Below are 23,039 nucleotides of genomic sequence, written 5' to 3'. Positions count from 1 at the left end.
GGTCCCAGCGGCAGCGAGCGGGGCTCCACCGCTGGGACCAGGCCCCTCCTGTGCCCCAGCACTGAGGCCCGGTGGCTTCACACAGAGCAGCTGCCACCCTCCCGCCCCACCTTCCCCCTCCGAGTCGCAGGTCCCTCCCCTCCCGCCCCACCGAAGAGAATTGCACTGGTACAGCCGGCCCCGCCGCGCCGCCGGGCAGGGGCTCAGTACACTGGCGGCGGCTGATAGCCCTCCGGGCCTTCTGCCGTGTGGGTGAAGGGCGGCTGCTGGTAGCTGTCGTGGCTGATGTTGGGGTAGCTGGAGTAGGGAGTCGGAACCTCCGGGCTGGGGTCCACGTAGCTGCGAGCAAAGTCCTCCACCCCCATCTTGTACCTCTTGTAGGCAAAGGTGATCAGGAGGCCCTGGGGAGACAAGGGGCTGCGGCGTCAGGGCTGCGCGGCCCCAGGGAACCCCTCCACGCTCCCCCCTGAGCTCCGCCACGGCTTCACTCACCCAGGAGAAGACGGAGAAGAAGCTGAAGGTGATGGCGGCACGGGCCGAGTCAGCCCCAATGTGCACGTCCCCAGCTGGCGTCCAGGCCCACTGGTTAGTCAAGAAACAAAAGCCGATGAACCACAGGAAGGTCCAGAGACCTGCGGGAAGAAGGTGGCGTGAGGGGCTGAGGCTTTGTTCCGCTGCTCCCAGGCAGGTCCCCAGGCTAGACTCTGCTCCCACCGGGCGCCTGCTGCCATGGTGGGGGGGTCGGAGCCCAGCGCCACCACCCGCGACTCGTCGGAGCGCTCTCAGCAGGCAGCGCGTGGCCCGCGGGCAGCAAGCCAGGCGGGAGCGACTCCCTTCGCCAGGCACCGGCAGCCACGTCACGGGACAAGGGCAGCCATTGTAGCAGCGGCAAGAAGGAACAAGCCTTGCCCCGCGGCCGCCGGGTACCTGAGAAGCCGAGGTCCGCCAAGACCAGGTACTTGCGGTCGGTGGCGTTGCTGATCTGGGGGAAGTAGATATCCACCATGAAGAAGAAGATGCAGGCGAGGAAGGCCAGGATGCCGATGCCGATGCCGTAGCGGCAGGCGTCCTCGTTGCGGTTGAAGATGCAGAAGAGCTGGGGGGAGCTGGGCGAGTTGGTGTAACCCTCCCCAACCAGGCAGGAGAAAACGATCAGGGCGAAAACCTGCAGAAGGTGGGAGCGGGTGTCCGGTGGGTGGCACCCCGGCGGTACCGGGGACCCTTCCCCGGGACGGGATGGTGGCACCGGGCAGGCAGGACGGGAGGGGAAGGCCGGGATGGGTCGTGCGGGCTCCGGGGCCCCGCGCCCCGGAGCCCGCACGACCCATCCCGGCCTTCCCCTCCCGTCCCGCCCGCCCCAGTTCCCGGTGGAACTCACCGCGCTGGCGATCCGTGCCAGGACCTGCGGCTGCTGCACGAAACGTGCCAGATCGAAGGCACCGCCGGCCTTGGCCGCCCCGTACGCTCCGCCGCCTCCGCCGCCCTCCATCGCCCCGGAGCCGCCGCCGCTCCTGCGCGGCACCGCCCCGGGGAGGGACGGAACGGGCGGTCCCCGTCGTCTTCCTCCCCCTTCCTCCCCCGTCGGGGCGGAGTGGGGCGTGCTCAAGCCGGCGGGATCGGCTCTGCCCCCCCCCGGTCACCCTCGGTGTTCTCCGTGCCCCGTAGAATACTGCAGAGCGGGGCCCGGTCCTGCGGCGGAGGGTCCCGCATCCCCCTCCCCGGTCAGGTCCCGGTGAGAGCGGCCGGTGGAGAAGAGGGGGCTTCGCAGAGGGGTGCTCCCGCCGCCCCCCTCGCCCGGTACCGGGAGGAGGCTGGAGGGATGGGATGGGATGGGATGGGATGGGATGGGATGGGATGGGATGGGATGGAGGGGCTTCACACCCACGCCGAGCCTCCTCCGGTGCCCCGCGGAGGCGACGGCAGCCCTGGGACTCGTCTCTGTCTGTTCCCGGTACCAGGGAGGGCGAAGGGCTGCCGGGGACCCCCTGGGGTGGCGGGGCCGGGAGCGGGGCGCGGGTAGGGTGGTCGGGACCCCAGCCGGGGCGGCCGCCGGCCCGGAGCAGCCTCAGTCCGCCCCGGGGGGCTGCGGAGCCCGGTGGTGGGGAGGGTACGGGGAAGACGCTGAATCCCCCCCTGCCCCGGGGCACCGACGGGAGGTGGGAGGGGATGCGGGCGGCTCGGTCCCGGCGGAGCCGCGCTCCGGCCCCGGGACGGCGCTGGCGGGGGGCACGGAGGTCTCTGCCTGGTGTCCCCCCCCGCCGGGGCGGGTGTGACCCCCGCGGGTCCTGCCGTGCCCTGCCGGGGTCGGTGTCAGGGGGCGCCCGGGGGCTCCGTCCCCTCCCCGGGACGGGGGCGGCGAGGCCCCGCCCCGCCCGTCCCGCGGGCGGGACCGGGACGGGCCCCGGCTGCGCCGCCTCCGCCATCCGCCCGCCCGCCCTTCCTTCCTGCCGCCGGCAGCGCTAGCCCGGGGCTAGTCCCGGGTTTAGCCCCGCCGTCCCGCTCCCCCGCACGCTCCGGCTGCGGCTCCGTCCACGTCCCAGAGGCGGGCGGGACCCCGGGGCCCCGGGGGAGCCGTGGGATTCGGGGTGGCCGCCGGTGCTGACCCCGTCCGCCCGCCGTGGCAGGGCGGCGTGCCCGAGGGAGCGCAGGATGTCCCGGCCGCCCTCCTTCACCCTCCGCGTCTCTGAGGACTCCGGGAGCGATGGGTGAGTGGGGGCCTGCGCTGCCCCAGCCGTGCCCCGCACGCTCGGCCCCCGGCATCCCGCAGGCACTGGGTGCCTGTGACGCAGGGCACTGTGGCCGGGCTTTGGGCTGGCACCGGGGCTTTGCCACGGCTCCATCCCCAGGCCCCAGTGCCCAGCCCAGCCCCGGGTGAGTGGGTCCCTGTCCCTGCAGCCAGGAGCCGAGCCCGGACAACGAGGGAGCCCTGCACACGTCCTTCCACCAGCTCATCCAGGAGCAGAGCAGCTTGGTGGAGGCGGGTCTGGAGCTGGAGATGCAGGCGAGGGGCAGAGGTAAAGCGCCACGGTCACAGCTAGGGTGGGGACAGCGTGTATGCCCAGGGCCATCTAGCCTCCCAGACCCCGCCTGGCCAGCTAGGGCTTGTGCCGAGGCCACAGCCAAAGCACTTGTAGGAACCCACTGATGCCTTCACCAGTGCAGGCAGCAGGGCAGACCTGCCCTCGGGGACACACTGGTGAGGCCACAACTGGAGTACTGTGTCCAGTTCTGGGCTCCCCAGTTCAAGAGGGACAGGGAACTACTGGAGCGAGTCCAGCGTAGGGCAACCAAGATGATTATGGGACTGGAGCACCTCCCTTATGAGGAAAGGCTGAAAGAGCTGGGACTCTTTAGCCTGGAGAAGAGAAGGTTGAGGGGGGACCTGATTAATGTTTACAAGTATCTAAAGGGTGGGTTTAAGGAGGATGGTGTCAGACTCTCTTCAATGGTTCCCAGTAACAGGACAAGGGGCAATGGGCACAAGCTAGAACATAGGAAGTTCCGTTCAAATACACGGAAAAACTTCTTTACGGTGAGGGTGACAGAGCACTGGAACAGGCTGCCCAGGGAGGTTGTGGAGTCCCCTTCTCTGGAGATTTTCAAGACCCGCCTGGATGCAGCCCTGAGGGATGTGCTTTAGGCAACCCTGCTCTAGCAGGGGAGTTGGACTAGATGATCTCCAGAGGTCCATTCCAACTCTGAAGATTCCGTGATTCCGTGACACAGAGAGTGTCCCTGGAGAAGGGGACACTCTGGGGGGAAGGTGCCTGGCCCTGTGCTGGAGTAGGGCAGCGGGGCCACGAGGACTGGAGCTGTGGGTGTTCCAGCTCTCACCGCTCCGCGTCCTGCCCTCCTTCTCCAGAGCACCCGTCACATCTGGCTTCCCCGGACGCCTGTGCCACGGCCTGGCTGGAGCCCGGGCAGGGCGAGCAGCACCCTGGCTACTCCTCCACCACCCTGCGGATCCTCGCCAGCATGCCCAGCCGCACCATCGGTAGGTGCCACCCGCCCTTCCCCAGGCCAAGAGCCCCTCGGGAGAGCTCTCCCCTCTGCCCTGCTCTGCCGCAGCCGCCCATCCTCCTGCCCTGCTCTCGCCCGCAGGCCGCAGCCGCGGGGCCATCATCTCCCAGTACTACAACCGCACGTCCCGGCTGCGGCGCCGGAGCAGCCGCCCGCCTCTGCAGCAGCTCTGCCGCGCGGCACGGCCCAGCCTGCGGCAGTATGACCTGGAGACTGACCCTGCCATGGCCACACTGGAAGGTGAGGGTTCTCTGAGAGCAGGGGCAGGCAGTGCCGGGCACCGTCTCCATGCCGGGTTTGGGACGGGCATACCATGTCCTGGCTGGCTGCATCCTGCTGAGCCCCTTGTGCCCCCAGACAAGCGCAGCCTGCTGGTGAAGGAGCTGCTGAGCCTCTCGCCCAGCCAGCGCAGCCACATGCTGCTCACTGTGCCCCTCAGCCTGGCAGAGAAACGCACCCTCCGGTAGGTCCTCTCCCCCACCCCGGCCAGGCAGGGCTCCCGCAGCCGGAGCCATGCCGGGGCCTGCGCCGCCCTCTGACACCCCTCTCTGCGGGACAGGTGGGAGCTGAGCGGGCAGAGGGGCCCCTTGCAGCAGCACGCCCAGCACCGGGCATCCTCCTCTCCCTGCGGCCGGTCCAAGGACTACATTGTCCTCGTAAGTCTGGGGCGCGGGTCTGCACAGCAGCCGCCCGGGGCTCCGGTGCAGGCTCCAGCCCCAGTGCTCTCCCCGGGCTCTCTGTCCCCAGGGCTGCCGGGGGCTCTGGTACCGGCTCCTCTCCCTGCTCTCCGCTGCGCAGCCCTGGCACTACGCCCTGAAGCAGATCGGCGGCCGCTTTGGTTCCAGTGTCCTCTCCTACTTCGTCTTCCTCAAGACACTCCTGATGTTCAACATCTTTTCACTCCTCATCCTCTTGGTCTTTGTGGTGGCCCTGCAGGCTGCGTATCCCCCTGCCTCGGTCAACCCCCAGCCCTTCACCGGCCTCGAGCTCCTCACAGGAGCGGTAAGCACTGCCAGATGCTAGTGCCAGCGTCCCCGGGACAGGAGCTGGTCCAAGCCTGGGGCTCAGCCCTGCATCCCTGCCACGGCAGTGCCCTGGTCCCTGCCCTCACACAGCCAGGGCACTGGGACCAGCAGTGCTGTGGCTGCAGAAGGGGGTGCCTGGTTGCTGCCCCAGCCCAGGGCTCTGTGTCCCCGGGGGCCGGCACAGATGTGCCAGGCTGAGCAGGGAGCCACAGGCACCAGCAAGATCACCGTGGGCCCCATCGTGCGCTTCCCCACAGGGCTACTTCACTTACTCGCTGCTGTACTACGGCTACTACAGCAACATCACACTTAATGACCCCTGCGCCTCCAGCCCCGACAGCAGCGTGTGCCCCCTTGCAGCCCCCCTGCTCCCATACAACATGCCGCTGGCCTACGTGTTCAGCGTTGGTGTCTCCTTCCTCATCACCTGCGTCCTGCTGGTGTACAGGTGGGTCGGCAGCACCTCCGGCACTGCCAGCCTTCCCCCTGCGCCCAGCCCCAATGCCCTGACGCCCTCCCCCTCGCTGCAGCATGTCCCGCTCCTTCGGGGAGAGCTACCGCGTGGGCAGCTCCATGGGCAACCTGGCTGTCAAAGTCTTCTGTGCCTGGGACTTCAAGGTGATCCAGAGGCGCTCGGTGAAGCTGCAGTGTGAGAACATCCGCACCCAGCTGAAGGTGAGGAGCCAGTTGGTCCCTGCACGCCCTGCGCCTGCACTGGGAATGCAAAGGTGTCTGCAGGAGCCGGTCCAGACCCCGGGGCTCAGCACCCCTCTCTTGCCCACTGCACAGGGGACTCCTGCAGCTGCACATACCCCCTGACCCGACGCTGCAGCACCCCTTTGTCCATCAGCCCTCCGGGTCCCACCTCAGTGCAGCAGGACAAACCCTCGCTCCAGCCCCAGAGCGTGCTTGGCAGCACCGTCCCTGCTCTCTTCCAGGAGCTGCTGGCGGAGCAGCGTTCCCGCTCCCGCTCCCTGAGCCTCTGCCAGCGCCTGCGACACACAGCTGTGCTGTTCCTGGCCTGGGCCCTCTCGCTGAGCACGGTGCTGGGCTGCGTGTTGGCTGTGCGCTACTTCTCGGAGCACATGCACACGGTGAGTGCGGCCCCTCGCCAACGGCTCCCCCAGCTGGTGTCAGGGTACCAGGGAGGGAGGCAGCGGCAGCCCTGGTACAGCTCCCGTCCCGGTGTCACTGGGCTCCCAGCAGCCACGCGCTCACCCCGGTACCCGCTCACCCCGGTACCCGCTCACCAGGTTCATCAGGACCACCGCGTGCGGGGCAGTGGCGAGCGGCAGCAGGAAGCCGTCCTGCTGGTCCTGCCCCTCGTGGTGTCCCTCCTCAACGCGCTGATGCCCCACCTGTACAACTTGCTGGCCATGTGGGAGAAGCAGGAGTCCCCCGTGGTAGAGGTCTATGTGGCGATCTGCAGGTAGGCTGGCCGGGGCGGGGGGAGCGTCCTGCACCCCCACCTGTGGTGTGGGGGGAGGCTTTGGGGCCGGGCACCCCGTCTGCGGGGCTCGGCCCCTCCGTCCCCAGGGCTCAGGGGCTCCCAGCGCCGTTCCTGCTCCCCAGGAACCTCATTCTGAAGATGGTGGTCCTTGGCCTGCTCTGCTACCAGTGGCTCAGCCGGAGAGTCGTCTGCTCGACAGAGGAGGTCAGCACTGCTGTGCGGGGCCGGGCTCTGTGCGGAGCCGTGCCAGGAGCCCATGGAGCCCACCTGAGCCGGCTGGGCCACACCATCCGGACTGTCCCATGCCCAGGGAGCGCGGAGCAAAGCCAAGGCTGCGGTCCCAGCACCAGCAGGTGGCAGGGCAGGGGTCTGCTGGACGGCACCGCAGGCACCATCGGCTGTCTTGCTGGGGAGAGGGGGGTGACAGCCAGACAAGGGCACCCCAAACACCGGGTGGCTGGGGAAAGGGGAGGAAAAGGTCCCACAGCCCCTCACATCCCCTGGGGAGCATGGGAAAGCCATGGGGGAGGAGAGACCTTGTTGCATGCTCGATGCCACCTTTGCTTGTCTCCCCAGTGCTGGGAGACGTGTGTGGGGCAGGACCTGTATCGCTTTGTGGTGATGGATTTCATATTCACCCTGCTGGACACGCTCTTTGGGGAGCTGATCTGGAGGTAACGTGCCCTGGGAGGGGTCCCCCCACCGACGTGGTGTCCCCGGCACGGCCCTGGGTCTCTGCTGCACCCGGGCTCTGCCGCTGTCGGGGGAGAGGTGGGGGGCTGAGTATCCCCCCCAGCAGCAGCGTGGGAGCAGAGCTTCGCTCCTTCCCAGGCTGATCTTGGAGAAGAGGCTGAAGAGGAAGCAGAGACCTGAGTTTGACATTGCCCGAAATGTGCTGGAGCTGATCTACGGGCAGACCCTGACCTGGTGAGGTGCCGTCTTGCCTGGCGCGGCTCTGCTGGCAAACACCTCATGGTCCCATGTGAGCCCCGCAGCTGGTAGGGACCAGGCATGGGAACTGCACGAGTTTTGCTGAGCGGGGACATGGGAGACACCTCCTGAGCCCTGCATCGGTGGGATGAGAGAGATGGGTGTTCTGGCAGCCACAGCACCTGGGGCTAGCACCTTACAGCCACAACCCGGGAGGTCTGGCTTTGGTGACAGGGTGACAGCCACAGGGGCATCAGCAGCAGAGCATTCCGGCACCGGTCCAGCGTCCCCTGCCCAGCTGGTCCCCTCCAGAGCTCTGGGGAAGCCACAGGCTCCAGTGCACACGCAGCCCTGCTCCTTAGTCCAGACCGTAATGGCACTTGCTGCTCTGAAGGGACACGCTCCCCTCCAGCCTGTCCGCTCGGCTCCTCAGGGTCCTGCCTTGCCACCCCCCAGTGCCTCTCTGCAGCCCCCAGCCTTGCCCCCCCCGCCCGAGGAGGGGATCCATGCACGTGCTGCTGCGTGCCCACTCACAACACACCCGGGACCCGCAAAGGCCACAGCCACCCCGGGGGTCAGTGACATCCTAGCACAGGCTGCGCAGCAAACCCGGCTCGGCCCTGGTGTGCCTGCTCTTTGTTCTACAAAAGCCTGGCCACGGCTGGGGCCAGTGCCGGCCACTGCCCCCGACTCCCGCGGGGCCCAGAGCTGGCACAAGCTCCCATTCCCCCCTCTCTCCCAGGCTGGGTGTTCTCTTTGCTCCGCTCCTGCCGGCTGTGCAGACACTGAAGCTGGTGCTGCTGTTCTATATCAAAAAGGTGAGAGGTGTTCCCCCCCGGCAGCTCCCTGTGCGTCCCCGTGGCGGGCAGCACGCAGGGAGGGAGGGGGTGATGCTGGGACAGGGTGTCACTCAGCTCCCGGCGGACAGAGGGACGGGGTGCGGAGTGGGGGCTGCTTCCCCAGAGGCAGCAGCACACAGGACTCATCCCTGTCTGCAGACCAGCCTGATGCAGAACTGCCAGTCCCCCAGCAAGCCCTGGCAAGCGTCTCACATGAGTACCGTCTTCATCAGCCTGCTGTGCTTCCCGTCCTTCCTGGGTGCAGCCATCTTCCTCTCCTACACCATCTGGTCGTGAGTACCCGCTGGAGTGGGCTCGGGGCACAGACCCACCGGCTGGCTGGCCAAGGAGAGGGGCTTGGGGAGACGGTCCCTCCCCCCGCGATGGCTCACAGAGCGCATGGTGCCCAGCACGGCACCGTGCCGCTGGCAGGGAAATGCTGCCCAGCCACCAGTCACCGCACAGAGCGTGGCAGCGATTGGCCCGTGCCCGTTCCTTCCAGCTGTTCCCAGCTGTTCCTGATGCAGGGCAAGGGGATGAGGACCCCCTTGTCCAGCCACTGGGGATGGCTGGGGCAGGCGAGGCTTGGTCCCTTGCGGGGCTGGACATCTGAGGCTGGGCAGTGCCCTGGGCTGGGGGCAGCGGCTGTCTGGGCTGCCCACCGCTCTGACCGACCCCACCGCTCTGTCTGCTCAGGGTCCGGCCATCAGAAACCTGCGGTCCCTTCCAGGGGCTGGAAACCATCTACAAATCAGGGAAGACCTGGGTGCAATTGCTGGAGAAGTCCAACCCGAACATCACCTGGTTTGCCTGGGTCCACCAGTACCTGGTGGAGAACACCTCCCTCCTGTTCTTCGTGTCCGGGGTCTTGCTGTGAGTAGGGACCCGAGCCTGAGGCTGAACCTGGGCCCACGCTTTGCGGGTCCTGCTGTCACAGCCCCGAGTGGGGGGGTCTGGGAGCTGGGGTGTCACTCCAGAGCCCTGTGCCCCGGCCTGGTGCCAGGAGTGCAGTGTCTCCCAGCTTCCCACCCCGGCTGCCACCATCCCATTCTGCCTGTCGTTGCAGAGCCGTGATCTACTTCAACATCCAGGTGGTGAGAGGCCAGCGGAGGATCATCCACCTGCTGAAGGAGCAGATCGCCAATGTGCGTGAGCTCCACACACTGCCCCTGGCCCATCCCAGCTGCTCCATGCCCTGGTCCAGCTGGATTCAGGCTCTAGTCTTGACAGTGCTGCCACCTGGGACGTGCAAGAGCCCATCCCGTGGCTGCTCACTGTGCTGTCTCTGCTGTTACAGGAGGGGGAAGATAAAATATTTCTCATTCAGAAGCTTCACTCCATTTACGAGCAGAGGGAGAGACGCGCCTGAGTCCCAGGTGAGCCCTGCACGAAGGGGAGAGGGGGCTGCCGGTGTGCTTGGAGCTCAGTCAGGCGCGTGGATGTTCCTCGGCTCCGTGCCGGAGCGGGGCTGGCAGGAGCACCAGAGCCAGCCCAGCCCTGGCAGAGCGCCTCTTGTCAGGGAACGGGAAGGGGCAGGAGGTGATGGGGTGAGCCAGCCTTTCCCTTGCTCCGCTGGCACGGGCGGCAGCGTGGCTGGGGATGAGGGGCCAGGGAGACGGTTGGGCTGCCCCAGCATCCAGCCTGTGCCACAGGACGCTGGATCCCTGGTGGTGCTGCGGCCCAGGGATGGCAGACCCTGCCAGCAGAGCCAGCACAGGGACAGGGTAGGGGATGGGGACAGGACTGGGAGAGGGAACAGGATGGGGATGGCGATATTTAGAGAGCCCCATCTTTGCTCTCATCGTGGGGCAGTGACATCTGTCCCTGGCAGCAGACCCTCGGGGTCTCAGGGACTCTATATCTCCCCTTAGTGTCACAGTCCCCAGGAAGGAGCGGGACAGGACAGGACTCTGCTCACAGCCAGGGATGGGATCAGCCCCTTTCTAAGCCATGGCGGCGCGGTGCTGGAGGCAGCGGGGCCGTGGGGTGCCGGGGAAGATCCTCTCCTCCGGGATGCAGCGGCCAAGGACCCATTGTAGCACCGGGACGCGCCTCAGCTCTGCAGGGACACTGCGGCACAGGGATGTGGGTGCTCCCACGGCCCAGAGCCACTGGGGCTGCGGCAGGCACAGCAGGATCAGGGCCGGGACTGCCATCGCGCCCCAGGGCACAGCTCCACGCGGGGCTGGCTTGCCAGCAGAGCCCTTCTCCGTGGGCGTTAGCAGAGAACAGCTCTCCCCCCTGCCAACGCCAGAACAGCTTTGGGCTGTTTTCAGAAGCCTTTGGGGACAGTGAAGACTTCTGGCTGGAGAGAACCTGCGTCCCCCTCTGCACTGCCCAGGGACGGCTGCCAGGCACCGACCCAGCTCCTGCCCCGTGTCTGGCTCGCCTGGAGGAGAGCAACTGGCCAACACCCCCATGGATGAGGCCACTCGGCCGCCCCCCGGGCCAGGCAGCCCTCTGGCGCACTGCAACTACCAGGACGGGCACAGGGAAACCACCACGGTGCTGAGGGCTGGGCAGAGGAACCCCAGGCTCTGGCTGCCCAGCCGCAGGCTCACCGGGCCCATTAAAGCGTAGCTGCACAGGAGCCCTTCCAGCCTTTGGACCTGTCGGGCTAGAAGTGGGCAAGTGGGTTTGGTGCGTCAATGTTCGTTAGAGGTGGTGACTCATCAGCCAGGACAGGGTGTGCTCAGGCTCCTCACCCCTGCCACTCGGGCTGCCCTGGGAACACCTCAGCTCAGCCCACACCGTGGGAGCAAGGACCAGTGCCACCTCATCGCATACGGCCCCGGGAGCCACTCACCATCGCGGTGTGGTGTCCCTAGCCCCGGGAGCCACTTGCCATCCTGGTGCCATGCCTACAGCCCCAGGAGCTGTTTTCCACCCCGGCACACCGACAGCAGCCCCCAGCCCCGGAAAGCCGGCTGCCCCCGTGGCATGGCACCCATAGAGCCAGGGCAGGTTGTGCCGCGGCGTGTACCAGGCCCATGCAGCCACAAATACCCCCTGACTTGGCACTCGCACTGACGAGTGCCACAGCTGCCCGCACGGCAGCGTGCTGGGCTGGGCTCTCCGTGCCGGCACAGACAGGAGTTCACAGACCCAGCCGTTCTCTGGGCCTGAGCAGTGCTGGGGACTGCGGTTCATGAGATGTCCCTGCCTGAGGCACTCCTGCGGCTCAGCCTGCCCTGGCTCCCAACACCCACCCAGGTCCCCTGCAGTCTTTCCCTGGGTCACTCCACACAGGGCCAAAGCTCCCAGCAGGAGCCCCACGCACACTCAGCCTCCAACCCGCGGGCCATTACTAGCCCCAGCCCTCCTTATCCCAGCCCGGGCACTGCCACAGCCCCCCATGCCGGCACAGTCTGGCCTCTGAGGCTCCTGCTCATCCCTTCCCCAAAAGGCCGGGGTTTCCACCCAAGCACGAGGCAGCTGCCAGCCTGGACAGTACAGTGGAGGTTTTACTGACAAGTCCCACAGCTGTCCTGTCCCGTGACGCCATGCTGGGCCCCGATCCTGGCTCCGCTCAGGGCAGCTACTCGCCGGCCACCGCCATCGGTGACAGGACTCGCCTGAGCTGCCACGGGGTCAGGGTCAGCGGGGGTCTCCAAGGGCAGCCCGAAGCCACTGCAGGACGTCGGCCAGGCCGGTGCCGTCGCGGGCGCTGGTCTCCAGCATGGTGATGGGCTGCGTGGCACAGGAGACGATGTCCTGCATGCGGAACAGTGACTTCATCTCCGCCAGCGACATGTAGCAGGGCAGGTCACTGCAGCCGGGAGGGGAAGGGGCCACGTTAGCCCCCTGCCGTGGCTCTCCCGCCCGGCCCGGCCCCCACCCGTGGGTCTCCGCAGGCAAAAGTGCGGCTGCTGCCCCCCAGGACGTGCCTGGGGGGCATCACCTGACAGAAGGGACGTGGGAGCCCACCGCAGGCCCTCAGCGTGTCCCCCCCCCCCAGGCTCTCCCCCCCTCACATCTTGTTGAAGAGGACGAGCACGGGCACGGAGGCGAGCTGCGCGGCGGAGAGGACGGAGAGCAGCTGGACGCAGGAGTTGGAGACCTGGCTGGGGTTGGCGGCGTCCACCACGAACTGTTGGAGAAGGAAAGCGGTGTGTGGGGCAGCCCCGGGCTGGCCCCGCGCGCAGCCGGGCCAGGGAAACCGAGGGAACCGCGGGGCTCGACGCCCCACAGCGGGGCAGGGGCCAGCGCCGAGCCCCGTGTCCCCCGGCCGGGCCCCTCCCTGCGGGCCACGGCTCGAGACGGGGTCGCCGCCGTCGTGGGGTCCAGCGTGGCGGTGGCTCACCATGAGTGCGCTGCACTCGCCGTAGTAGCTGGGCCAGATGGGCCCCATGCAGCCGCCCAGCTCCCGCACCGTCGCCTTCCGTGGCAGCCGCAGGTCGGTCAGGTTGGTGCCCACCTGCCGGGACGGGGGCGGGGCTGGTACGGCCGCACCGGCGCCCCCCGCCCGCACCGGGCCTGCTGCCCGCCTGGCCGCCCCCGCCGGGCCCTGCCTACCGTGGGCAGCGTGGCCGGGGGGTCGCCCAGCCCCGCGGGACCCTCCTCGGCGCTCAGCTGTGCCCACCGTTAAGGACTCGACGGCGCCCGGGACACGGCCCGACTGGGACCCCCCCTCGCCCCGGGACCCCCCGCCCCGCCGGGACGCCGGGACCCCCCCCCCCGCCGGGACCCCCCCCCCCCGCCCCGCCGGATATGACGCAGCCGCCGCGCCAGCAGGCTCTTGCCGCCGCCCGCCGCTCCCAGCAGCAGGCACGTGGGCACGGGCCGCCCCGCGCCCGCCATCCGCCCCGCCCCGCCGGAAGGAGCCCCGCCCTCTGCCGGAAGCCGGAAGCGGAAGGCGGAAGCGGAAGCGCCGGAGGAGGGGCGGTGGGGCAGAGCAGGGGAGGCCCGGCCGGCGGCGGGGGGACACTATGGGGCGCGGCGGCGGCACATTCGAGCGTCTCCTCGGTACCGGCCGCGGGCTCCCCTCGGCGGGCGGGCGGGGGCCGGGCTGAGCCCCGCAGCGATTGTCCCCGGGGGGGCCGGGGAGGGACCGGGGCTACGGGCCAAGCCGGGCCCGGGCCCCGCCGGAGCTGATGCGGCGGGTGCGAGGGTTCCTGACGCTCCGCGGCGTCTGAAGGGGAAGAGCTGACGCGTCTCGGGAAAAATCGGGGGTTTTTATTCCCGAGCGCTCGGGTCCGGGGCATCGCCGGCGTCCAGGGCAGCTTCCCCGCAACGACACCGGGGCGGCGGAGCAGAGGGAGATCGGCAGAACCGCTTAAAGCAGCCTCACAGGTTTATTCCTTGCAGATAAGGCTACGAGCCAACTCCTGCTGGAGACGGACTGGGAATCCATCCTGCAGATCTGCGACATGATCCGTCAGGGAGACACCCAGTAAGTTGGATGTGCTGGAAGACCAGCGCTCCCTGCTTTTGTAAGGCAAGGCATGAGGGTCTCGGACCTGCCAGCCTGCCGCAGCACGCATTTTGTTGTCCTTTTGGAAAAGCGTTGGAAGGGCAGTACTGTACACCCTGATGTGTTGAGGCACTTCCCTGAGTTGTGGGTTACCTCTGTCCTGAAATCCTCAGAGAAACTCAGGTTTGAGTGTGCTTATTCCCTCTCTTCCCGGTTTGCCTTGGGGGAATCACATAGACCAAGACACAACTGTACCCTTGTGTCAGGGCCGGGGTTAGCGGGTTATCAGCAGCGGGTGGAATCTCCCCTCGCATTCTTGATCACCTGAGGACGTAAACTCTCTTTCCTTACCCAGAGCAAAATACGCCGTCAATGCTATCAAGAAGAAAGTCAACGACAAGAATCCCCATGTGGCACTCTACGCACTGGAGGTAACGTCAGCCCAAACCCAAGCACTGTTGGGGGCCCAGCTCGCAGGCCAGGGAGTTTCCCATCTGTTATAAGCAGCATCCAGGGCTGCGCAGCCCGCACGGTGTTCTCTGCCCTGCCAGGGGAGTGGCAGAGTCATGGCCTGGAGCTTGCCTCCTCCTGCCTCTAGCGCAGAGGTTTCGTGACTGATCAGCAGGCTGTGAGTTTCATTCTTTAATTCTGTCTTGGAGTTAGAAACAGACAGAGCTGGAACTTGAGACACTGTCCCTGGGGGTCTGTCTCTACACAGCAAAGGTACAAAGGCCACTGTGCAGTTGAAGCATAGCTAACTCCTCCAGCTTGGCGGTGTGGGTTTCTCTGGCTTGACTGACACTGCCCTAATGCAACTCATTGCTTAAATAGTTCCCCTGTCTTGGTGTGCTGGCTGCAGTAACCTGTAATGCTGCTGTGACTCATCACAGGCCACAGGGAAGGAAGAAAGCAGCAGGCTAATATTGTCCTTTGTCCTTGCAGGTCATGGAGTCGGTGGTTAAAAACTGTGGCCAAACAGTCCATGATGAGGTGGCCAATAAACAGACTATGGAGGAACTGAAGGAAATACTCAAGGTAAATATATCTAATTTTACTACCATTTTTGAATGATGTTGGAAAAGAAGCAGCAGCAGAAGAAAATGTGCATGTCTTTCATTCCCTTTGTGTAAGGAACAGAAGGGAAACTGTTCGGAAATGCATTTCAGAAAAGAGCAAACTGTATTGCATGATTGTGAAGAGATGAGTGTGGGGGTTTGGCTATACGGTAAGGCAGGGTAGGAATATGCTGTAAATGCCTAGACCATATGATGGTAAATGCTCCTGGGTGCAACACTCTGCTTGGCTTGAGACAGCAAAGGAAGACAGAGGTGATGGTCTGGCAGTTGCACCAAGGACCTGAGCAGCGGGGGGAGAATTTCCTTCCCATAGTACAGTATGAGGCACACGGGAAGGTAAAGCAGCAGACTAAAAACGGGCAGAAGCTTCCTCTTTGTCGTGGCCATTTCATTAGCCTGTGGAATTGTGTGAGGAGCTTTGCAGGATGGCTATTTTCACTGATGAGCTGTTGTCACAAGCCGTCACTTGCCAGTTTGATGTAACGTGATGCCTGCACGAGCTCTGTGCGTCCTTGGACTGGAGACTTCAACAAGTAAAGTGGAAATGGGAACTTCCGTCTCCAGTTCCCAGCTCAAGAACAGTCAAGAGCTTGTTAGAGTAGTGCTGTTCCTTCCTTACAGCCTCCGTCTTCTGCCAGAAATAGATGACCAGATGACCCAGGTGGATAAGCTGTGCGAGTCTCATCATTTCACACACCGTAGCAGGGTGTCTCTCCCCTGTCACCTTCCTGTTAGGGCTGACTCAGTCTCTGGGCAGGATCTTCTGCTGAGATAGGAATGCTGCCGCGATGTGATGGCCAGGTGTAGTAGCGCAGGCACTCTGAGCGCTGAGAAAATCAGATCAAGAGATTTTGTGGTTCTCTGCAGTCCTTGTCTGTCTTGGTAGTTTCATAACTGCCACAGACCCATTCTTTTCCTATGCTTGGAACTTTGCTGCTTGTTGAATGCCTAATGCTGGTAAAATAGCATTAGTTCTGAGGAGGTTCAGGGCCGTGACGTGTGGAATGCAGGATTTTGTGAAATCTAGAAGTTTGGAGCTCCAGGAATTGTCAGTAAGTCATGCTGTGTGGGCCGAGCTCTCGTCTGAAATAGGAGCTTGACAATGCTCCTCTGCTTCCTGGAGGATTTCTGGAGCAACCGGTCATGTGAATGCGTGATGACTTGGTCAGCTGATGACAGGGCTGCTCTCGGAGGCTGGCTGGGATAGGAACAGGCTTGCCAAATTTCCTCTGGCTCCTTGAACTGTGATACAACTGCCCCTCTCTCCAAAGGGCAGGCTCCCCAGCTGTCCATACTGCGTCACATCCCAAGGTAGCTTTGGGTATTCCTGGGCAGGAGTCTCGGGGCCGGGGACACTGACAGCCTGGCACCAACATGCTCCAGACACCCTCCAGCTGTGAGCTGGTGGTGCCCTGTCAGCCCTCGGGCAAAGCAGGCTGTACTGCTCTGCCCAGCTGGGTGTGTAGGTCCTGCGACTTTCTGAGTGCGCGATGAGCAACTCTTGTGAGGAGCAAAGATGTGAACAATGGCACTGGGCAGGCCAGTGCTCATGCCTGCCCCGGGGAGCAGCTGTGCAAGTTTCTGGGCATTTTCTCAAAGCACCGTCACCACAGCCCTTTTCAAGTTGGTCTGTGCTGCTCTGAAGGACATTTTCTTGTTGCTGGAGGGGGGAAGTGGGGGGAAGCTGAAGGAGTATATAGTCTTCGCTGCGAATTGTCCTTATTGCAGGTTTCTGACAGCTCTTACCTTGCACAAGTACTCTAAAGTCTCTCTTTCCATGAATGGTACTTCTGGCTTCTCTTCTGTGGAATTCACGCCATCCTTTGGGTTTCAGGCTATTTTTCTCAGATTTTTTTTTTTTTTTTTGCCTCCTCCCTTTCTGTGCAGAGGCAAGTGGAGACAAGCGTCCGGAGTAAGATCCTGTACCTTATCCAGGCCTGGGCTCACGCCTTCCGCAACGAGCCCAAGTACAAGGTGGTGCAGGACACCTATCAGATAATGAAGGTTGAAGGTGAGGACTCTGTGGGTGAAGGCGGGTGGACAACTGGCCAAGCAGCTCTGCTGTGGAGGAGCCTTGCAGGAGAAGGAATAGGTGTCAGGCCCCTGCCTGCTGTTAGCGAAATTCTGGACTTGCAGTACTGAGCTTTTTCTTGGTGCCCGATACCAGATGAACCTCTTGGAGTGACTGAGGCCCGCTGCAGAGAGAGGACAGCCCCATTGTCCCAGGATCAGGGGCTGCCTTGCCCCGGGCCTCCAGCCCAGCTACCAACTAAGGGTTGGCAGCGAGACCTGAAAAGCAGGAGCTGCAAATGTTCTTCAGGAAACTGGCAGCAAATCAGTGTGTCCTCTGGGAAGGGATTTACAGTGGGGTGGTTCCTTCCTCCCAGGCTTTCATTAGTACCTCCAGGATGGGTCCACGCTCCTGCTTCCTGACAGTGCCAGTATGGCCCTATCTCTCTTGTCCTGGGGATGGCAGCGTTCCTGGGAAGGGACGCGCTGCTGTCTCTGCCTCTTGCTGCCCAGCAGAACCTCCACGGGCACTGGCAAAGCCTGGAGGTCTTGGTCCCCTACTGAGCTAGTGTTGCCACACTCTTGGCTTTCCAGGGGTGAGACTCAACGCCCTGCCTGCCCACGCAGTGGGCTTTCCCCCTCTCTGTGCTGAGTTCAAGGTCTTGAGAAATAAGCTTTATCCAAAGGGCCCCAATGTGCCTTACAGGTGTATAAGGGAAACCAACAGGGGATTGTCCGGTGCGTTCGAGAGCGTGGCTGAGAGCCCAGTACTTCGCAGACAGCAGCAAGTGCTGTGTGAGCGTTGCCCTCTGGCCTCCTGCAGGAGGGAGATTGCTGTTAGTTGTGTCAGAGTAAGATAATGGTCAGGGCAGGCATGCTGAGCTGGATCTGGCGTGTGTGGCTGGGCACTATGGCACAAGGCTGTGGGCTCCATGGCCTCCCTGCGTGGAGGAGCCCTCTCACAATGGGACACTGTCACTTCTCCCACAGGTCACGTATTCCCGGAGTTCAAAGAGAGCGATGCCATGTTTGCTGCAGAAAGGGTGAGCTCTGCTGGTGGGGAGGGAGCTGGCATTGCAGGACCGACCTTGCTCTCCTGTCCCCTCCCTACTAACCCTGCAGTTCTTGCATTCCTCCATTTCATGGAATTAGAGACCTTGCTCGGTACATACTGCTCCCAGCTGTCACGCGGGCAGTGATGGAGGGGAGAATTCACCAGGACAGGGAGTTAGTCTCATCTTACCCTTCTCGGTGGCCTTCCAGCAGCATGGCAGTCTGAGTATGGCAGCAGGGTGTTGCTAAAGCAATTGCTGTGCAGATAAGTCCCTAGAAGATTTCTTGCTGACTGGGAAAGCATCACAGTCTCTGGGAACACAAGAGGAAATAACTTGTGGGGATTAGTGTTTCCTGTTAAGCTGCAAACACTTACAGTCTCCCCCATTCGTGATAGTGCCTTAGTTAGTGTTAGGAGCTGCTGAAGGGCTTGGTGGAAACACGCTCCTCAACACCCTCCTCCCCTCCTTACACAAGTTTCCTTAACCCTCACAGGCTCCAGACTGGGTCGATGCCGAGGAGTGTCACAGATGTCGAGTGCAGTTTGGCGTTGTGACGCGGAAGGTGGGTGCCGCTCTGCCCTTCTGGGTTCCCTGGTCCTGCACAGGCCCCCGGGACTTGCAGGACTCCCCAAGCCTGCATGGAAGTTTGTCGGGGCTGGATCGCGTTCCCTGGCCACTGGCAGGGAAGTGTCAGGAGTGTCCGAGTGATGTTGTATAATGGTGAAGGAGTGTGTTGTTACTGCACTGATGTCTCCCATCCTTTGCAGCATCATTGCAGGGCCTGCGGGCAGATCTTCTGTGGCAAATGCTCCTCCAAGTATTCCACCATCCCCAAGTTTGGGATTGAGAAGGAAGTGAGAGTCTGCGAGCCCTGTTACGAGCATCTCAACAAGTCAGTACCCTTTATAGTGTGTTTCTTTGCCTGCAACATCTGTGACTGAGGGGAGAAGCTTGGTGTGGAGCCACCTTTCTGCAGACTAGAGCGAGAGTTTCCCAGGCTGTGCAGGCTGGGTTCCCTTCCTTCCTGGGGACGGGGGTTACAGCTGTAGTGTTGTGCAGAGCTGGGGCTCCAGTGCGGAGGAAGGAGCATTCGGTCTCCACTGTCGCCTCTTTCTGACTACAGGAAAACTGAGGGTAAAGCTGCTGCCACCTCCGAATTGCCCCCCGAGTACCTGACCAGCCCCCTCTCGCAGCAGTCCCAGGTGAGTGGCTGCCCTGTGGGTGATCTAGTGATCCTGACCTGCTGCTTGATCCCTTGACTGACCACCTCCTCATCTTTCTGCTTGCAGCTGCCTCCAAAGCGTGACGAGACAGCTCTGCAAGAGGAGGAAGAGCTCCAGCTAGCTATTGCCTTGTCTCAGTCGGAGGCCGAAGAGAAGGAGAGAATGGTTCGTGCCCTGCTTGGTGTCTGGGAGTGGTTGTTTCCACACAGCCCAGATGTGCTGGGCATCTCCTAGCTGTGCGGTAACAGGTCTCTAGGCACGTCCTGGCGTGAGCAAGTCACAGGGCCTGTGGAATGAGAGGGTGAAAGCAGAGCCAGCCATGTGCTGTGTTGCAGTCCCACATCTTGGAAGCAGGCTGTGCCCTGGGGCACGCTGGCCTGCATGAACTGTACAAAGCGTGAGGCTGGGTCTGCTGGCTGTGCCTGGCCATCACTAGGAACCTCACCCACCCCGTGTGCCCAGTCTGTTCTGAGTGGGTGATTTGGAGGAGTCTGGACAGTCCCTGAGTTCACTTCTTTTTTTCTTTTTTGCAGAGGCAGAAAACAACCTACTCCATGTACCCGAAGGCTGAGCCCACACCCGTCACGTCGTCAGCCCCCCCGGTCAGCACGCTCTATTCCCCACCCGTGGTATGTTCTTGGGAGCCCCTGACCGTGAGGTGGCTGGATGCAGCCCAATTCTGCCTTGCTTGGGTCAGATTTAATCCCTGTTCCGAGAGAAAAGATTTGCCCCATTCAATTCCTTGCTCTTTCACAGCACTACTGTGTTTTCAGCAAGAAGGTCTGTACTCAGATGGCATTTAGGTGCCTCCACTGCTTCCCGTAGCTACAGCCTGTGTCTGGATGAAGGAGACGGCTGTCCCCTTCCAGTCCCTTGCTGGTGCTCAGCACTGGTGGTTGTGCATGGCCAGGGCTGAGCAGGACATGTGTGAGAGCTGTGGGTCTTGTTTCTCTGAACCAGATTTCCCTGTTTATCTCTTTCCAGAATTCCTCTGCTCCCCTGGCTGAGGACATTGATCCAGAGGTAAGGACCCAGACCTTACTGGTCTGTGGCACAGGCGCACTCCCAGCGGGGCTGCCATGCTTATCTTTGTTCTCTTTCTGGCAGTTGGCTCGGTACCTGAATCGCAACTACTGGGAGAAGAAACAAGAGGAGGTTCGCAAGAGCCCCACACCGTCAGCACCTCTGTCCCTCACAGAGCCAGCTGCTCAGCCTGGGGACGCCCACCCTGCCCCGCTTGGTGTTGTTGAGGTAAGAGGGGGGCCTGGACCTGTGCCTGGCAGCTTCTGAGGGGCAAGAAGTGCCCAGCCCCTTTGTTCAGCCCAGTCATGCAGCTCTGCGGGCCTGCTGCTGGCTCTCGTCATGGGAGAGTTGAGGCTGACTGGCTGCCCTGTCCTTCCAGCAGCAGTACCAGAATGGCGAGTCCGAGGAGAACCACGAGCAGTTCCTGAAGGCGCTGCAGAATGCGGTTACCACATTTGTCAACCGCATGAAGAGCAACCACATGCGGGGCCGCAGCATCACCAATGACTCTGCCGTATTGTCCCTCTTCCAGTCCATCAACAACATGCACCCCCAGCTGCTGGAGCTGCTCAACCAGCTGGACGAGCGCAGGCGTAAGTGGGAGCTGCCTGGCCGTGGGCAAGTGTCCTGGGGAGGAGCGAGTGGCTGCCGGGGCTTCCCCCAGTGCCGGGATTTGGCATTCCTGTGACACAGCCTCTCTGGAGAGAAGCCAGTGCAGCCTGCAGGGGTGGTCGGAGTGCTCTGCCCCGAAAGGGTCCCTGAGGCTGTCCCTTCGCTCCCCAGTGTACTACGAAGGCCTGCAGGACAAGTTGGCCCAGATCCGGGATGCACGTGGGGCTCTGAACGCGCTGCGGGAGGAGCATCGGGAGAAGCTGCGCCGTGCGGCAGAGGAGGCAGAGCGCCAGCGCCAGATCCAGCTAGCCCAGAAGCTGGAGATCATGAGGCAGAAGAAGCAGGTGAGGCAGGGAAGCATTCCCAGGGTGTCCGGGGCTGCGTCAGCCTGCAGGCCTGCCTGCACCTTGGCACAGCTGCCCTGGCAGGGGAGGATGCTGTGGTGTCCTGGCTTCTAGCCATCACGGCCCTGTTCCCGCAGGAGTACCTGGAGATGCAGCGTCAGTTGGCCATCCAGCGGCTGCAGGAGCAGGAGAAGGAGAGGCAGATGCGCCTGGAGCAGCAGAAGCAGACCATCCAGATGAGAGCCCAGATGCCAGCCTTCTCGCTGCCTTATGCCCAGGTACGGCTTCTGGGCCAGACACCCTCCTGCCAGGTCCCAGGGGAGATGGCCTGAAGCTTGCTTTTCTTCCCTCAACAGCTCCAGGCCATGCCCGCAGCCAGCGGGGTGATCTACCAGCCCTCTGGGCCCACCAGCTTCCCTGGCACCTTCAGCCCAGCCGGCTCTGTGGAGGGCTCTCCCATGCACAGCGTGTACATGAACCAGGCAGCACAAGGGGGCACGGGGCCGTACACTGCAATGCCCGTCACGGGGACAGGTATGTTGGCCAGCTGAGCCCACCTGGGTGGAGGCTGCGTGCACGGTGGTTACTTCAGCCTCTGCCCTCTCCACCCCAGATCCCAGCATGGTGAACGCCTACATGTACCAGCCGGCGGCAGGCAGCGGGCAGGCAGCTCAGCAGGGGCAGGCGGTGCCCACCACCACCCCGGCGTACTCCTCCTACCAGCCAACTCCAACGCAGGGCTACCAGGCAAGTGAGGGCAGAGCTGCTTGTGGCCACTGGGGTATTCTGCAGGGCTGGCACAATTCACCCTGTCTCGGAGACGGGATCTCTGAGCGGGCGGGAGAAAGGGCTGGTTGGTTCTGGATCTGCTGCTGCTTTCGCTGTGGGGGTGGGCTGGAGTCAGAGCCAGTTCTGGGCTCCCCATGGCGCAGAGGGAAGCAGATGCCCTGGTTCCAGCAGAGCGATGAGAGCGGTGCTGGTCCTGGGGGGGCTGTTATAGACAAGCCATCACTGCCTGCACCACCCCTCATTGTCCTCTCCCCCCAGCCCCAGAGTGCAGCCTCGCAGTCGCAGAGCATCCCGGCCATCTCCCAGGCCCCCCAGTCGGGCACCATGGGCTACATGGGCAGCCAGTCGGTCTCCATGGGCTACCAGCCCTACGGCATGCAGGTCAGCACTCCCCGCCCCACGGCCCCCTTCCTGGGGGGATGAGCTGCGGGTGGGCTCCGGCCCGTGGAGCCCTCCTAGTCCCACGCTGCCAGTGGTGGGGCAGGGGAGGCCGGGCAGAGGCTGTGCATCCCCCAGCTCCTCTGATGAGCCCCTCACGCCCACAGGGCCTCATGTCCGCCCTGCCTGGCCAAGAGGCCGCGCTGAGCAGCTTGCCAGCCCAGCAGTCCTACCTGCCTGGCCAGCAGCCCCTCTACCAGCAGGTGAGTGCTGCAGGACCCGGGGGCTGGGACCTCAGTGGGGTTCACTTTCTAACGAAGCTGCCTCGTCTGTTGCAGATGGCTCCGGCTGGAGGCCCCCCCCAGCAGCAGCCGCCCCCGCCAGCGCCCGCCCCTGTGCAGCAGCCACAGGGCAGCAGCGAGGCCCAGCTCATCTCCTTCGACTGATCTCTGCCGCAGGGCGGGGGGGTCCCGTTTAACACTACTCTTCATCCGACATCACTTCTGTACTTTGCCTCCTCATTCTGCCCGCTCAGCCCCCCCGCCTCTGTCCCTGGCCGGGGGGACGCGGGACCACAGTGTCCCTCTGGGGACCCGGCGGCAGGGGGGCAACCCCCCGCCCGCCACCGCGGCTGCTCCCCTCCTCACCCGCAGGACCAGGGCCAGGCTGGGCGGCGTTGTGGCCGCAGCCCCTGCGCTCCCCTTGGCCGAGCCCCGTTCCCCGCCAGCGCCTCCTCCCTTCCCTGCCCATCCCCGTCCCCATGGCACAGCCGCCCGCTCCTTGCGGGGAGACCGAGCGCCAACGGTGATTAATAAAGTGTTGGGAACGAGCTGCGGTGTGGTGTGGTGGAGC

The 23,039-nt window shown here is 63.8% G+C and overlaps 4 protein-coding genes across 7 annotated transcripts; 2 read left to right on the top strand and 2 right to left on the bottom strand.

The window, feature by feature from the left end:
• Window positions 1–142: 142 nt before the first annotated feature.
• Window positions 143–1,544, bottom strand: SYNGR2 (synaptogyrin 2). The gene is made up of 4 exons (XM_054221530.1): window positions 1,379–1,544; window positions 928–1,165; window positions 493–632; window positions 143–401 (listed from the first exon to the last, which is right to left on the bottom strand). Exons 1-4 carry the CDS (start codon window positions 1,487–1,489, stop codon window positions 204–206), a joined length of 687 nt encoding a protein of 228 aa, XP_054077505.1. The 5' UTR covers window positions 1,490–1,544; the 3' UTR covers window positions 143–203.
• Window positions 1,541–10,870, top strand: TMC6 (transmembrane channel like 6). 2 transcript variants are annotated; one of them, XM_054221526.1, is made up of 21 exons: window positions 1,541–1,732; window positions 2,625–2,705; window positions 2,896–3,014; window positions 3,863–3,994; window positions 4,102–4,260; window positions 4,378–4,483; window positions 4,580–4,676; window positions 4,768–5,022; window positions 5,303–5,493; window positions 5,576–5,720; window positions 5,984–6,139; window positions 6,299–6,474; window positions 6,618–6,699; window positions 7,072–7,169; window positions 7,327–7,422; window positions 8,168–8,243; window positions 8,424–8,557; window positions 8,961–9,137; window positions 9,331–9,409; window positions 9,562–9,640; window positions 10,136–10,870. In XM_054221526.1, the coding sequence occupies exons 2-20, from the start codon at window positions 2,650–2,652 to the stop codon at window positions 9,631–9,633; spliced, it is 2,406 nt and encodes an 801-aa protein (XP_054077501.1). In that variant the 5' UTR covers window positions 1,541–1,732; window positions 2,625–2,649; the 3' UTR covers window positions 9,634–9,640; window positions 10,136–10,870. The 2 variants fall into 2 exon arrangements, with proteins under 2 accessions (XP_054077501.1, XP_054077500.1); XM_054221525.1 differs by having other exon boundaries at window positions 1,541–1,797.
• An 821-nt stretch (window positions 10,871–11,691) lies between these two features.
• ARL16 (ADP ribosylation factor like GTPase 16) lies at window positions 11,692–13,084 on the bottom strand. The gene is made up of 5 exons (XM_054221533.1): window positions 12,978–13,084; window positions 12,780–12,839; window positions 12,568–12,681; window positions 12,239–12,354; window positions 11,692–12,033 (listed from the first exon to the last, which is right to left on the bottom strand). Exons 1-5 carry the CDS (start codon window positions 13,062–13,064, stop codon window positions 11,862–11,864), a joined length of 549 nt encoding a protein of 182 aa, XP_054077508.1. The 5' UTR covers window positions 13,065–13,084; the 3' UTR covers window positions 11,692–11,861.
• Window positions 13,085–13,127: 43 nt separating this feature from the next.
• Window positions 13,128–23,016, top strand: HGS (hepatocyte growth factor-regulated tyrosine kinase substrate). Of its 3 annotated transcripts, XM_054221527.1 has the most exons (22): window positions 13,128–13,229; window positions 13,572–13,656; window positions 14,033–14,108; window positions 14,341–14,400; window positions 14,620–14,712; window positions 16,641–16,764; window positions 17,754–17,806; window positions 18,312–18,380; window positions 18,586–18,710; window positions 18,942–19,020; window positions 19,108–19,206; window positions 19,575–19,670; window positions 20,026–20,064; window positions 20,149–20,292; window positions 20,444–20,657; window positions 20,848–21,020; window positions 21,158–21,298; window positions 21,377–21,554; window positions 21,634–21,767; window positions 22,068–22,190; window positions 22,355–22,450; window positions 22,526–23,016. In XM_054221527.1, the coding sequence occupies exons 1-22, from the start codon at window positions 13,193–13,195 to the stop codon at window positions 22,631–22,633; spliced, it is 2,346 nt and encodes a 781-aa protein (XP_054077502.1). In that variant the 5' UTR covers window positions 13,128–13,192; the 3' UTR covers window positions 22,634–23,016. The 3 variants fall into 3 exon arrangements, with proteins under 3 accessions (XP_054077502.1, XP_054077503.1, XP_054077504.1); XM_054221528.1 differs by lacking the exon at window positions 14,341–14,400; XM_054221529.1 differs by lacking the exons at window positions 13,128–13,229; window positions 13,572–13,656; window positions 14,033–14,108; window positions 14,341–14,400; window positions 16,641–16,764 and having other exon boundaries at window positions 14,631–14,712.
• Window positions 23,017–23,039: the final 23 nt, after the last annotated feature.

Source organism: Rissa tridactyla, chromosome 15 (genome assembly GCF_028500815.1).
Source record: "Rissa tridactyla isolate bRisTri1 chromosome 15, bRisTri1.patW.cur.20221130, whole genome shotgun sequence".
NCBI classification, from domain to species: domain Eukaryota; kingdom Metazoa; phylum Chordata; class Aves; order Charadriiformes; family Laridae; genus Rissa; species Rissa tridactyla.
Note: the sequence above shows the minus strand (reverse complement) of the source record. Positions and strands in the feature narration are given on the sequence as shown.

Excerpts from the sequence above, each read along its gene's own strand:
- ARL16 (XM_054221533.1), bottom strand. The coding sequence starts at position 13,064 with ATGGCGGGCGCGGGGCGGCCCGTGCCCACGTGCCTGCTGCTGGGAGCG. Across the intron at positions 12,840-12,977 it reads TGCTGGCGCGGCGGCTGCGT|CAGCTGAGCGCCGAGGAGGG; the intron begins CATATCCGGCGG and ends TAACGGTGGGCA. Across the intron at positions 12,034-12,238 it reads CTCGTCCTCTTCAACAAGAT|TGACCTGCCCTGCTACATGT; the intron begins GTGAGGGGGGGA and ends TCCCGGCTGCAG.
- TMC6 (XM_054221526.1), top strand. The coding sequence starts at position 2,650 with ATGTCCCGGCCGCCCTCCTTCACCCTCCGCGTCTCTGAGGACTCCGGG. Across the intron at positions 8,244-8,423 it reads TGCTGTTCTATATCAAAAAG|ACCAGCCTGATGCAGAACTG; the intron begins GTGAGAGGTGTT and ends CCCTGTCTGCAG. Across the intron at positions 9,410-9,561 it reads TGAAGGAGCAGATCGCCAAT|GAGGGGGAAGATAAAATATT; the intron begins GTGCGTGAGCTC and ends CTGCTGTTACAG.
- HGS (XM_054221527.1), top strand. The coding sequence starts at position 13,193 with ATGGGGCGCGGCGGCGGCACATTCGAGCGTCTCCTCG. Across the intron at positions 13,657-14,032 it reads ATCCGTCAGGGAGACACCCA|AGCAAAATACGCCGTCAATG; the intron begins GTAAGTTGGATG and ends TTCCTTACCCAG. Across the intron at positions 20,065-20,148 it reads CTGAGGACATTGATCCAGAG|TTGGCTCGGTACCTGAATCG; the intron begins GTAAGGACCCAG and ends TCTTTCTGGCAG.
- SYNGR2 (XM_054221530.1), bottom strand. The coding sequence starts at position 1,489 with ATGGAGGGCGGCGGAGGCGGCGGAGCGTACGGGGCGGCCAAGGCCGGC. Across the intron at positions 633-927 it reads GGCGGACCTCGGCTTCTCAG|GTCTCTGGACCTTCCTGTGG; the intron begins GTACCCGGCGGC and ends TTCTTCCCGCAG. Across the intron at positions 402-492 it reads TCTTCTCCGTCTTCTCCTGG|GGCCTCCTGATCACCTTTGC; the intron begins GTGAGTGAAGCC and ends TTGTCTCCCCAG.